At 53.4% G+C, this 13,199-nt stretch overlaps 1 protein-coding gene across 2 annotated transcripts in view; it reads right to left on the bottom strand.

The window, feature by feature from the left end:
• PTK7 (protein tyrosine kinase 7 (inactive)) overlaps nucleotides 1-13,199 on the bottom strand; it is a 95,178-nt gene that overhangs the window by 56,839 nt on the left and 25,140 nt on the right. For both annotated transcript variants that reach the window (XR_013586224.1, XM_078602422.1), the window contains exon 2: nucleotides 7,329-7,604. Coding sequence is in view for 1 of the 2 variants with exons in the window: in XM_078602422.1 (XP_078458548.1) it covers nucleotides 7,329-7,604 (276 nt within the window). In the remaining variant the exon portion in view is untranslated. The remainder of the gene's footprint in view (nucleotides 1-7,328; nucleotides 7,605-13,199) is intronic.

Here is a 13,199-nt window from a genome sequence, read left to right as displayed (position 1 = left end):
GCTCTGTAGATATGACCAGGTGGAGGATGTTGTGATGGGTGGGACACGCGTGCAGGGTGGAGGAGCGCAGGTAACTACAACGAGCATTGGAGTGCCACCCAGAGGTCACCAATTAAGGAGAAGATCTAAAGCCAGACGATGGAGGTTGTGTCACCTGTGGAAGCAACGGAAGGACCCAAAGGCAGATGGTGAAACACCGTAAAAGTTATAAGTCTAGAGCATTGGTGTAACAATGTGTGGATTTATCAATTGCTATCGATTCTCAGGGCCCAGAGCACATGCAGCGAATCACGCGTGTAAGAATCAATGTTTTGAAAAGTACTTGCAAGCGATGAGCTTTGTGTTGCATTCAGGCTTAACGCGGCAAATTAAACTGTACAAACGAGGCGGCAAGAAATTAGAAGCAATACAAACGAGATGACCAAACGGGAACTGAAACTTGGCCAGGAATCGTGATGATTCAAGAATCGCCGCGGGGGGGGGGGGGGGGGGGTGATTTGTTCCGTGGCCAATTGGCCAGTTCTTTGGGCTGTGTGTCACAATGTAAATGTCCTCACGATGAGGGACGACGACACTTCAGCGTGGTCTTCAGGTGGGACCTCAGTGGCATCAACCCAGAGAACAGTCACACCGCAGTGATGTCACGAGAACGCACTTGAAAGACAAATTAAATCTTAATTTGGAGCTTTCGTGACTGCAGGAATTACTCTTTGGTTCTTTCGGTAAAGTCACGTATAAAGATAAAATAATAAATTACATAATAGCATACTACGACGTTTCGATTGCAACACAAGCAATCATCATCAGGTATAAAAGAAATAGCAACAAAAATCTAACCAGAAAACTATAGACAGACATATAAGCAGGCAGATATCACAAAGATACATAGAGAGAACACTATTTATTTTATATCTGATGATGATTGCTTGTGTTGCAATCGAAACGTCGTAGTATGCTATTATTTAATTTATTATTTTATCTTTATACGTGACTTTACCGAAAGAACCAAAGAGACAAATTAAAGTTGTTTCTTTTAATTAGCCAAGTTTCACACTCGCACCAGACATCCCGGCACACAGAGCCCACATGTGCATCCTCCATCACTTTGATAATCCACTGCTGGATGAGGGCTCCGCCTCTCTCCCAGTGCCTCGGCTATGCCGTCCTGGGCGTGGGCATTTTGTTTGACCGTACTTCACCACGCTGGTGAGCGTAGTTTGCTGAAGGCGGAGGCACAGGACCCACTTCACAAATCAATGTTAGCCATAGCTGGGGGAATGGAAGTCAGGCTCATGAATAAAATAAACTTTAAACTGAGTTTCGTGTGTTAGCCTGTTAGCCTCGGTGCGAGTGCTATATCCCAAAGTAATTTGAATTACACGTAAATATTTAAAAAACTACGTTAACAGGTAAACAAATAATTTCACGATGCTTCTGCGGTCACTCGTGGTGCACGAGCACAATTTACAAAACAACTCGGTGCATTTGTTAATAACAAATATGTAAGACAACGTTCAGGCAATGACCCTACTTGATGGCAGCCTTCTTCATTTGCACCTTGAACAAGAGCCCCTACCCGAAAATTCGCCCATGATATATATTTTGTTTTCTCTAAACGTCGCAGTATCATTGACAGACGTGTTGAGTTTTTTTGTGTTACGAAAGAGAAACATTTGACATTCCACACGTATCCAACGCCACCCCCTCCACCCCACCCCCACTCCAAGCCGCACGCATTTAACCGAGCGGACAGCGCAAGCGCTGGCAGAGTTTCCAAATCGTGTAACGGCATTTGATTTTTCTTGTACCTACTCCAGAGAAATTTGGAAGCAAAGCACATGGAAACGTGGCCAGTGATAATCTGAGCATTAACATCATTAACTGGGCAAGACATCCATTTCCTGTCTAATGGGATTACGCAACCGAGCGGGTGCGTGGCAGGGTAATAAGTTTAAAGGAACATTGCTACTAATCCGCCCGGTGGCAGATTGCCTTCCCTCGCTCTCACCTTTGAAGGCGATGTTGTTCCTGTGACTTTAATTACGCTTGTAATTAATGAACGTCAATAGAACCGATGCCCCGAAATTAAACCCCGTAATGAAAACAGCCGTTTCTGCTCTTGCTGCAACAAAGTTCCTTGCATTAAAACGCGAGAATAGGTGTGGAACCCACCTCATTAAAGGTTATTTTCTCCCCAAAGGATTTAATATTAAAGAGGGGAAACGTGCGATGGTTTAAATACCCTGGGCAATCTCACGAAGGCCCGAACGCCGGCATCGTTAATTGTGCTGTCTGCTCCGTAGAAGAGCCACTGACCCGAGCGTTAACCTGCTGCGTATTACCTCGTGATAATTACGAATTGAAAAGTGGCCTTGGCCAGGACACGACACGAAAGCGGTACATCCGCCGATGAAATGAGCGCGGACGCTAGATACATTGTTACATTGCAGGACCGTGAGATGGCCGACGGCTTGCGGACCGCCTCATCCAACGGTGGATAGTTCACGGCCGACGATGATGATCATCATCATGACGAGGGCTTAAATAATCACGAGGCATTACTCATCTCCGTGCCGGTGACACAAATTCCACATTCCGATGGTAGGGGCCTGGTTTCTCCGCACGACGACCGCTGTTGTTGACCTCTCACCAAACCGTACTTATTTTACGGATCGCTCAGGAATGACAGACGCGTGTCGATCGCCGACGGGAACATCTGATAAGCGTGGGCTCAGCAGCTGCAGTATGGCGATTTGCGCACCGCGCTGCGATCCTGGGCGACCGGAGTTCGATTCCCAGTAACGATTTTGGGGAATGACATTCTGAGTGGGTCCGGGCCACCCCTCCACCCACCCTTCGCTAACCGGCACCGACCATCCACCCAGAAGTGGATCGACTCGGGGATGCGCGCACGACAATCGACGGCAGAGGCGACGGCAGAGGCGACATAGGTTTGCGCTCACCGGCGGGCGAGGGGTCAACCGCGTGGCCCTTTGGCGAGCCGACCCCAGTGCGCTCATCCCAACAAGGCAGGTCGGCGAGATCACAACCACTGATATCAGCCTCCCCAGACACCCACGCCCCCGCCCCCTCCCACTCACTCTCCCCTCCGCCCCGCGGACCGCAAACAAGAAAGCACAATGCGATCCTGTTGCCAGGATTGGCGTTCTTTGCAAGACGGCGGTTATTAATGCGCGTACATTTCGTATTCGCGTCGTTCTTATAGCACAAAGGCGATCGCTAATGCGCTATGGTTATGCTTTGTAAGCTTTTACGAAACATTTCTCACTCGAGTGGAAGGCAGAACTGGCCAAGAGTTGGTGACAAATCATGGACAGAGAATGGCACGGAGTTCCACGTAGATGGGCCCGGAAAAAGCAAAAAATGTGCAAGTAGGTGAGTGGATGGATGAATGAGTAGGTGAATGAGTGGGTGGATGAGTGAGTGGGTGGGTGGATGAGCGAGTAGGTGGATGATTGGGTTGGTGAGTGAGTGAGGGGGTGGGTGGGTGGATGGGAGGGTGAATAGGTGAGCTGGTTAGATGATTATATGAATCAGTGAGTAAATGGGTGAGCGAATCGGTGAGCGGGTGGGTGGCTGAGTGAGTCAGTGGGTGAGCATGTGAGTGAGTGAGCCAGCAATTTGGCCGAGTGAATGAATGAGCAAGCGAGCGAGCTGGACACTACATAACTGCGGGGGCCGTTTCATCATGTCTCGGAGTGCGGGAAGATCAGGTGACCACATGCCGCCAACCAAAATTCAAAGCAGCCTCCGGTGGGGGGAGCCGAGAGCGTCGCAGGGCAAACCGCAGGGCAAGCCACAGGGCATGCCGGCGGGCCAGGGTGCCGCCGGCCTGCTGGACAGATACAATTTGCAGACCTCACTCGCTCGGGGGTCTAAGGCCGGTCGGTATCCGCAAGGAGAGTTCCAGGGGGTGTCGGGTGGCTCAACGCAGCGTCCCCGGGGAGCACGAGGAGGCTTCCTGTCTAGACTGCAAATTACTCGAGCCAACTCGCTCAGCACCACCGCAGCCGCCACAGCCGCCACAGCCGCCGCCGTTGCTGCTGCTATCGCTGCCGCCGCTGCCGGAACGGGCACGAGCCACAGACGGGCTTTTCGTTGGCGTGCAATCACCGAAGGCGATACACGGACAGGATCGCCCCGCTCGCCCCATCAGTGAGAGAGGACGGGACGTTCTTGGTGGGGGGAGCTTTCCCTCCACTCAATGAAACTTCCGTCAATTTCCGCGCCCTTGCGTCACGTTGGGCGCCGATGGCACCCAGCCCCGCACGGTGAGGTCACGCCCCACACGCCCCTGACAGCGGCGGTGGCGGCGTTACACCAACGACACGGGGGAAGAAATTCCGCCAAGCGAGTTGAGGAAATGTGGTGCGACGGGGCGAGGGGAGTTCGTGACCGCCTAGCTCGCCTGCTCACCTGTGAGAGCGCAATCACACCTCCCACCTCGCCTGCCCAGCCTCACCATTACTTACGAAGATTATGATTAATATCCTTCAACAGTTTTATCACGATTTGGCTATCGGAATCCGTTCGGATCTCTCGCAGAGCAGTGTTAGAGAACATCCCGTGGAAGCGGATATTGCATATCTACCTCTGAGATCCCTTCAAGTGAGCTCTAATGCAGACAGTGGGAGGAAGCACTTCCCCCTCCCGTCATGTGTAACCTGGCGATCAAAGCGATATTTTTCATTCTCTTGGATTTTATCCGAATTAAGTGCAGCATCAAATTTAATGTGCTTCTCTCGTGCAAGCTATTGTGACAGGGCCAAGACCATCAACTCGCTACAACTTGAGAATCCGGTTTGACCACGGGCCGCTGAAAGCTGGGTTTCTTGGGATGTTGTTGGGAACACCAACATGTGTGGTTATTCGACACGGAAGGGAAAAAAAAAACGAGGAAATGTGAATTGGCGTCGTTTGGCATTGTATAATTTTTTGTAATGCGACTCAAATTACCCTGGGCCCCAGAGCGCGGAATCCAGCCGGGTGGCGCAGCGGATAGAGCGAGCAACTCGCAATTAGGAGGTCGCAGGTTCAAATCCTGGTCAAGCTTCAACTCGGCCCATTATCCTTTATCGATAAACACAGTGCCACTTGCGAGCAATCGGCTGGAATTGTCCTGCACATGTGCGGCTCACCCCTGCCACAGAAATGCGGAATTTCCACCAAAACCGGAGATGACCATTGGCCATTCTCCTCTCGTTTATGTACCGAAACACTATATATAGTATATAAAGCGTTGTCATGCATGCAAATTGCACCTCAATCGCTCAGGAAGTACTGACAAGCTGGAAGGCATCCAGGCAGCATGGCCGGCGCCAACAACAAATCGCCAATGATCTGCAGTCCTCTATATATGAAGATGCTTTCAGGCTATTTAAACAGCACATTAACGTGTGGGAGGAAACCGGAACACCCGGAGAAACCCACAAGCGCGAGGGGGGGGGGCAACGCTCTATCCCCCATAGAGAAGGGACAGATGGAGATTAGTCCACATAATTCATTTCAAGCAGGTAGCCCCGTAATTAATAGCACGGCTCATAAACGAGGTGTTTAGCTGCGCCACCAGCTAATTGCGGAGGTCTCGTATTTCCCCATTAACGGCAAACGACCTGCGACGAGCGCCGGTGCGATCCATCAGCGGACGCCGAGCGGGCACACACGCTCGCGCAATTACAACGCCGCCCCAGAGCTCGCCGGGAAGGCGATCTCGTTCTCGCGATGCGCCAGCACGCTCAGGCGGCACGCGCGTCCACGCCGGGCCACACGCGCGCGCATTCACACTCAATGCACGCACGCAAAAACGCACGCACAAGACAAAGGATACCCCGTGTAGCCTTTAACAAACTGTTGGGGCAACTGCTGTTAAGCGAGCACTGGTGAAAATCGGCACAGCATGACAATGGGTGGCGTGGCGAGCACCATGCCCAGCCGCCTTCGTCTCCCCAGTGGTAATGTTTACACAACGCACCAAGTGCTCATTTAAGGCCGAGTCGAGCTAGTCAAGGGCCCAAGACCGGTTCAGATAATCGCCACCAATGTTGGCACATAAATCGTGCAGGCGCTTTGAAGAAGGGCCTTTGTCCGAAATGATTCCGATTTCATTTGAACTCTTTTAATTCCACGGTATGCTATTGACGAACGAGTTAACCTTTATGACGAACGCGCGCGCGTTCGCTCGCCACGCACCGACGACTCCACTCCTCGATCATGGAGATTACGTGCGGTCATTCATTGCGTAAACGATCGTGCCCCGTTGCGTCACTCCGAGGCAGACGCACAATCAGTCGCTGTAATTGCTTCCAAGGAAGAGAGGGCAAGCGCGGTGGTCACACATCAACGCGACACGGACAGCGCCTGTCGTCGCTGGCGGAAAGCGCGCCACACGCCAACTGCGAGCGTGCGAGCTGCTGTGTGCGCCCATTGCCATGCTGCGTGAGTGTGATGGCAATGTTAAACTATTAAAACTACTTTTATTTTACCTGCGAAATAGCTATTTTTCAGAATCGACCTGCCCATCACAAATAACATCTCAATTAAGTGGCTTATTACATGGAAATTTCAAGCAGCCAAGCACTCTAAAAGCATGTTGAGAGTGCTTGCCACCCACAGGGAGAGAGACACCGAAAACTCCAAATATACAGGCGTCGTCAGGGTCGGGATCGAACCCACAACCTCCTGTATACCAGGCGAGGTAGTTAACATCTCACCACCGTTAACATGTACGGTCGCGTCGTGAGAACCAGCGGCGTCCCCCCCCCCTGCCCCCCGCGAGCGACCTGTCCACGTGAGATTGAGCAATTTGGCGTCGATCGTTAATGGGTGACGTTGTACAGTTAGCGAGGACACAGCCACTCGTGTGTGACGCTGCGTGGTAGGGAGGAGGAGGTTGCTGGGGTTAGGGTTATGCGCCCCTTTTCATAGTACAGGTCAGGGTCAGAGTTCGGTTCTGGGTGTGATGGAGGGTCAGAGTCAAGGTAGAGGTAAAGGTCAGAGTTTGTGTCAGGTCACCGCTACTCGCACTTGATGTTGAGCAACACATAGGTCAGGGTTCGCGTCAGGGTTCATGTCAAGGCCAGGGGTCAGGGTGCGGCGTGAGCACAGCGCTACTCACACTTGATGTTGAGCGACACATGGGTTAGGGTTCGCGTCAGGGTTCATGTCAAGGTCAGGGGTCAGGGTGTGGCGTGAGCACAGCGCTACTCACACTTGATGTTGAGCGACACATGGGTCAGGGTTCGCGTCAGGGTTCATGTCAAGGTCAGGGGTCAGGGGTCAGGGTGCAGCGTTAGCACAGCGCCACTCACACTTGATGTTGAGGGAGGCGTCCTGGCTGCGCGCCACCTCGCCGGTGCTGGGGTCGCGCACCACGCAGACGAAGACTCCGGCGTCGAGTTTGCGGTCCACGGCGCTGAACTGGAGGTTGCTGCCTTCGACGAAGCGGCGCGCCGTGTCGGGCAAGCGGCGCCCGTCGAGCAGCCACGAGAAGGTGACGCCAGCGGGCTCGGCCACCTCGCAGCGCAGGATGGCAAAGCGGCCATGCTGCGCGTCCTGAGAAATCGGCTCCTCCGTGAACACGATCGCTGCACCAACAGCACGGTGGGGGGGGGGGGAGGGGGACAGTAGAGCAGAAATATTTATATTACTATGCTTGCTTACCCAAGAAAATCTCACCGAGTCTCAAGACTAATTTTCAGGAGGGTGCTGCCATGTGATGTTGCTGTTGTATGTGATCCCAATAGAGTAATTTGCAGGTACTTTTTCAGCATTTCGGATGTTTTTTGACCAATACCAGCGACATTGTGTATGTTTTTTTAGCTATGGGAGGAAACAATAGAACACAGAGGAAACCCATTCAGAACATGGGGAGAACATACAAACTCCACACTGAAAGGTGCCCCGAGTCGGGAATCGAACCCAGGAGATTCTGTGAGGTACAAGTGTAATGCGGGCGTAAACGGCTTCGCGGATATGACGTCATGGGGGGGAGGAGTTAGGTCACGTGTGAGAGAGGGGTGAGGTCTTAAGGGAGAGATACCGGAAGAGACGGGAGAGTGCAGGAGGATAGAGTTAGAGAGAGGCCACGCAGGGCGGAGGTTGGAGAGTGGCGAGATCGCCACACACGCAGAGCAAGACTCGGCACCGTCGGCCAGCGGTGACCGAGCACGGAGGAACGAGGAGCAGCGGTGGAGCTGCAGTGAGGGCAGCCGGAGGACTGCACAGGGGATCTGCAGCGGAGCTGCAGGAGCGAGGAGGCTACGGGAGCGAAGGCAGCTGTGGAGTTGCCAAGCTGAGGGGCTTCTGAGCGAGGGCCGTGTGGGACAAGTGTAAGAACCCAAATAAAGGACAACGGAGACAGACCCAGTGATCAAGTCCTTTATTACACAAGCATTACAGCAGTGGGTTTGCCAATCCACGTGGCTGGACGCTGGTCAGCGCGGGTTGGTGGAGGGGAACGTGGGGTTGGGAGCAGAGAAGTACTGTGCAGTGCACCATTCTCCACTCCCCGCCCCGTAGCCCCGGATAAAAAACGCTCTCGAATTAAACGCCCGCTTAATTGAAGACATACGTCGAAATGAAATGGGCAACGATTGACGAGCTCGTTAACCGCAAAATTCACATTAAATTCATGGCCGCGGCGGCCAAAAGCGACGGTCGGCTCTGCGCTAGTCCGACGACGCGATGTAAAAAAGCGCCTCTCCATTATTAATCGGCAAACACCGAGCACAACGCTCAATCGGCAAACGCCGAGTGCAATGCTCAAGCCACAAAACGCGCGGTCCATCAACTATTTTGGGCTTTAGTGGCTAAAGAGGTCTAATCACCAAAACAAGCGCCTTTCTCTCTCTTTCTCGTGTAAGTGGAGGAGCTGGAGAAGGTGGAGGAGGTGGAAGATGGAGGAATCGCGAGCCACAAACAGCAGGTGCACACGATGAGGCGTGGCGTGCAGCCGCAATCCGTATTCAAGCATTCGTGCCTTTGTGCAGAGAGAGAGGCTTTCACTTGCTAGAATCACCATGTGTGGAGAATGGTTCTCCTGCAAGCAGGCTCGCTAATTGCCGTGTTCTCAGCAGAAGACACAAAAGGCCCTCCTCCTCCTATGCCTGCTCGGCACAAGGGGCCTTTCAGCCAGAGACCACATTCACAAACCCAAGTCTGGCCAATGTTTTTTCATGATTCTCCTGCAATGAGCAGGCGGACCACCAATCGCTTTCTGTAATTAGTGAGGACTGCGGACGGGGCTGAATTTGAAGGTAGGTTTTCGTTCATTAAGAGTTTCGCATTGCCGTTAGGATAAGCAACGCGAGGTCGCGTAACGCATCGTAGCGAGCAACGCGCAGCCCCGCGTAGTCCCGTTGTCAAGAGGGCTTGGCCCGCGCTGCGTCGGTCGTGATGGTCGTTTGACCATACTTCACCACGTTGGTCAGCACGAGCTGGTGAAACTGTGGGGGGTTACCCTCCGGCCGGTTCAGACATCGCTCACCGCCGACTTTAGCCGCGACCAGGAAGCGAACTCGGGTCTCCGCGTTCACAACGCAATGGGTTAACCCGCTGCGCCGCCGCCGCCGCCACTACCCCACCCCGATAATGCAGATTACTCACAGAAGCGTCAAAACTGGAGGGCAAATTACTCAGAGACCCCCGAAGCCTTATCAGGAGTATTTAATCAAAACCCAGACCAGGCAGTGGCTCCAGTCTCTATCGTCGCGACTGCCACTCGCCAAATGCCACCGCTGCGAGGCGGAGCCATTTACATCGGTGGCTGCCGCCTAACGTTTGGGATTTCTAATTCGCTGTCTGCCGTGATGGATGGGTCAGTTGGGTAACGACCTCCAGCGACGTTCCACCACGTGTGGGGTGGCTAGCTCTTGCTCCACCTAATGGAAGAGGATACCCCCAAAAAGAAGAAAAAAAACAACAGCCAAGGTGACCGGGTGGCTCGGAGGTCAGAGGTCAGAGCCGCCACCGCTGAGATCCTGGGTTCGAATCCGGGTTCCAGCCGCCCAACCGTGATTAGAACCGGGTTCTCAAGCGGAGCAAGTTGATCGTATTAAAAATAATAGATTTTACCATTTGATGGCCTCGGTCCGGTTGGCAGGGATTGCACACACACACAAAATACAGGACGAGGGATAATTAATTTGGCCCTGCACTAAATTTGGATAAATGCCATTTCTGCTAATTAAAACATCAGCTTGGCTGTCACGCGATGAATATTACTCTCAGTGGCCGAGTGGCTGGAAAAGTATCGCCCACTTCTGTGTGGTGAGGTTTTCTCCGGGTTTTCCGGTTTCCTCCCGCATGAAGCCAAACTCTCATTCATGGCTAAACATCCCAATGCAGCATCGGACCCCTTCTGAAAAAAAGGCCACAAGACTCCGCTCGGTCGGTTGTCCCTCGGGTCTCCTAACCCCCACACGATCAGCAAAAAATAATCAGTTTGTGCCATCACAGACAAACGCAGCAGGAAATCTCGCTGCCGAGTGGTTCAAGGCCCCCCCCCGCGCCGACGGAACGCGACGTGCGCGTTCCTCCGTCCGTCCGTACGTACGCACACCGCTTCACAAACGCAGGAATGCGTCTCAGTGGTGGCTCAATGGAGGCGACGTCCTTCATAACCAAACACAATAGCCGCAAACACAATGGGCACTCATCGGCGGCGGACGGCGTCGAAAAGATGCGTTCGCGTTTAGACTCCGCCGCGTCGCGTATTCACACAAAACGGCACCATCACCAGACACGAAACGACAGGCCCATCATCTTCCCGTTACTCCACTTTCTTCCGCTGTGGTAAATGAATGCAGTCCCTCTGTTGGCTGCGGGGTTTACGCGAACCAACTACATTGTCCCATCCTCATCATTGGCCGTGATCTATTTCGCTGCTGGATGAAGAAAGGCCAACCTACGCAAGCCATCTGCAACCTCTCTCTCGGGTCTCGAGATGCGCACGAGCCCACTTCATCGCTCCGTCTCCGCGCCGCACGTTTATCTACGATCGTTCTCCCCGCTATAATCTTCATCATGTATACAGCCTACCATTGTGTATGTCAATGATTAAAGTGCACGTAAACATAAGATTACACGTGTACGTGATACGTGTGTACAAGGCCAAACGTTTACACGCCATAATGCATTTATGCTGGCGTCTCGATTATGCGTGTAGGTGGCCGCGTGTGTGTATGCAACATAATGTGGATTTATACAATGCAGAAACGTGCCTGTATTTAAAGACGCTGTAAAGAAACAATGGGCATATTGATTTGCGGAGAGAGGCAGTTATAGGCAGAGGAGAACAGGAGGGTCTTCAGCCTGGAATTGAACAGGGGCAGGGAATCCACAGCACGGGTCTGGGGCAGCAGAAGAGAATAAGCAACCTTCCACTTCGCGATGGTCGACTGGGGGGCTTCCTCAGAAAGCCTTGGTTGCTGTAGTAGAGTGCACGGAGGGGAGCAGAGTGAGATGAGAAGGGAGAGAGGTAGGAGAGTGTGCGGGGAGGAGCAGAGTGAGATAGGAAGGGAGAGGGAAGCATACGATCGTGCGTGCGCACATGGTTACTGCACGTACCAGGCTGTGCGCACACGAGTGTTAGTAAATGCACGTAACTGTACGCGAGTGCATGCGTGTACACAACTGAGCGCGCACACGGCTCCCGCGACGTGTGCACGCACGGCGCGCTCTCTCGTGATATACCGCAAATAAGAAGCGAGCCTGCTGAAGCCATCACGGTGCGCACACAAAAAAAACTTAATTCAAAGAAAAAAAAATAATCGCTTCTCCTGTAGAGCCGATCCAAAAGACAAATGGTGGGAGGTCGAGGAGGAGGGGAGAGCATGCTGGCTCAAAGACAGCGAGGTTTGGCACCACTCCAGAGCAGTGTGCATTACTTGAAATCACCCCGCAGCCAATTTGGACAGAAACTGAATGACAATGTCAGCCGTTCGCCAGAGACGAAGCCTGGCGCTCGCACAAAAAGCCTTTGCAGAGGCACAGAGGAACGGGCCCCGGCATCTTTATTCCGCACACGGCCCTCCGTGACCTCCCCTCTCTCTCCCTCTCTCGCTCGCTCGATCACGGGGAAGTTGCTCTCCTCGCGCAGACATCACCGACTGCTGCCTTTGGACAAAAATTGATTTGGCTCGGCGGCAAAACATTTTTTTAAAGACCCGTCAATTTCATCCTCCTCCGTCGTTTTGCTTTTCTCTTTTTAAGTTGCGACCGCTCAGGGAATGCGGTGGCTGTTTTCGAGAGAGCGTGCGCTGGTCTTCACGACATAAAACCTCGCTCCAGCCGCGGGCACGGCCATAACGCGCCGCGTCTCATCACGGCCGCCGCCGCGTGTTATTACAGCTGGAGAAGATTGCCACATTACTTCTCACAGCCCTCCCGGGCAGTGGCGGTGGCGGCGCCGTCGATTCACAGCTGGGGGGGGGGGGCGGGGATGCAGGCGCTTCTTGCAGCGGCACGGCTGTCGCGACGCGTCCGTTGTTCACGGCTCGAACCAGCCATCGCGCTTACGTGACAAAGCGTTGCGGCACATCGAGGGATGTATGTGGTCGGAATGGATGGTCCCGCCGACACCCATGGCGCTCGTCCGCAGAGCAGCCCGAGCAAAATATTTTTCTTGACATACGACGAAGGGGGGAGATAATTTGAGCGTGACACACGTGCGCGACCGTGCCCGGGATGAACGGTGGCCCCCCCCCCCAGCTGCGGAGGACGGCGATGGAGGGAACGCCGGAAGCTTGCTGGGGAAGTGGGAGGCACACGATGCGAATGGACGTCAGACGTCAAAAAGGCTGAATGGGATGGAGGCCGTCTCAGTTGAAAGACGCAGCGACTGAGAGAAGTGGAAAGAGCATGGCGAGGAGACAACGGTGAAGGAAACGATCAAGCTCCAACGGCCCACGCAGGCCAAGACGGGAGGAAGATTCGCGTACGGCATCAACTGCAGTGGCCACTATTCGCCACGGAGTGATGCCAACCACGGCGCTTGTGCAAGGCGAGGTGCATTTCGAGGCCAGACCAAAGAACGCACGCACATACACACTCATCGCTGATGCTTCACAGCACAGTGAGGATAATTGGTGTGTATGAGTGGAGGGGAAGGCTGCAAGAAAATTGGGCAGCAGGGTGGCGCAGTGATAACACTGGGTCCTCACGGAAATAAGGAAGTGAGT

The sequence above is a fragment of the Lampetra planeri genome, chromosome 18 (genome assembly GCF_965212315.1).
Source record: "Lampetra planeri chromosome 18, kcLamPlan1.2.h2, whole genome shotgun sequence".
Classification (NCBI taxonomy): domain Eukaryota; kingdom Metazoa; phylum Chordata; class Hyperoartia; order Petromyzontiformes; family Petromyzontidae; genus Lampetra; species Lampetra planeri.
Note: the sequence above shows the minus strand (reverse complement) of the source record. Positions and strands in the feature narration are given on the sequence as shown.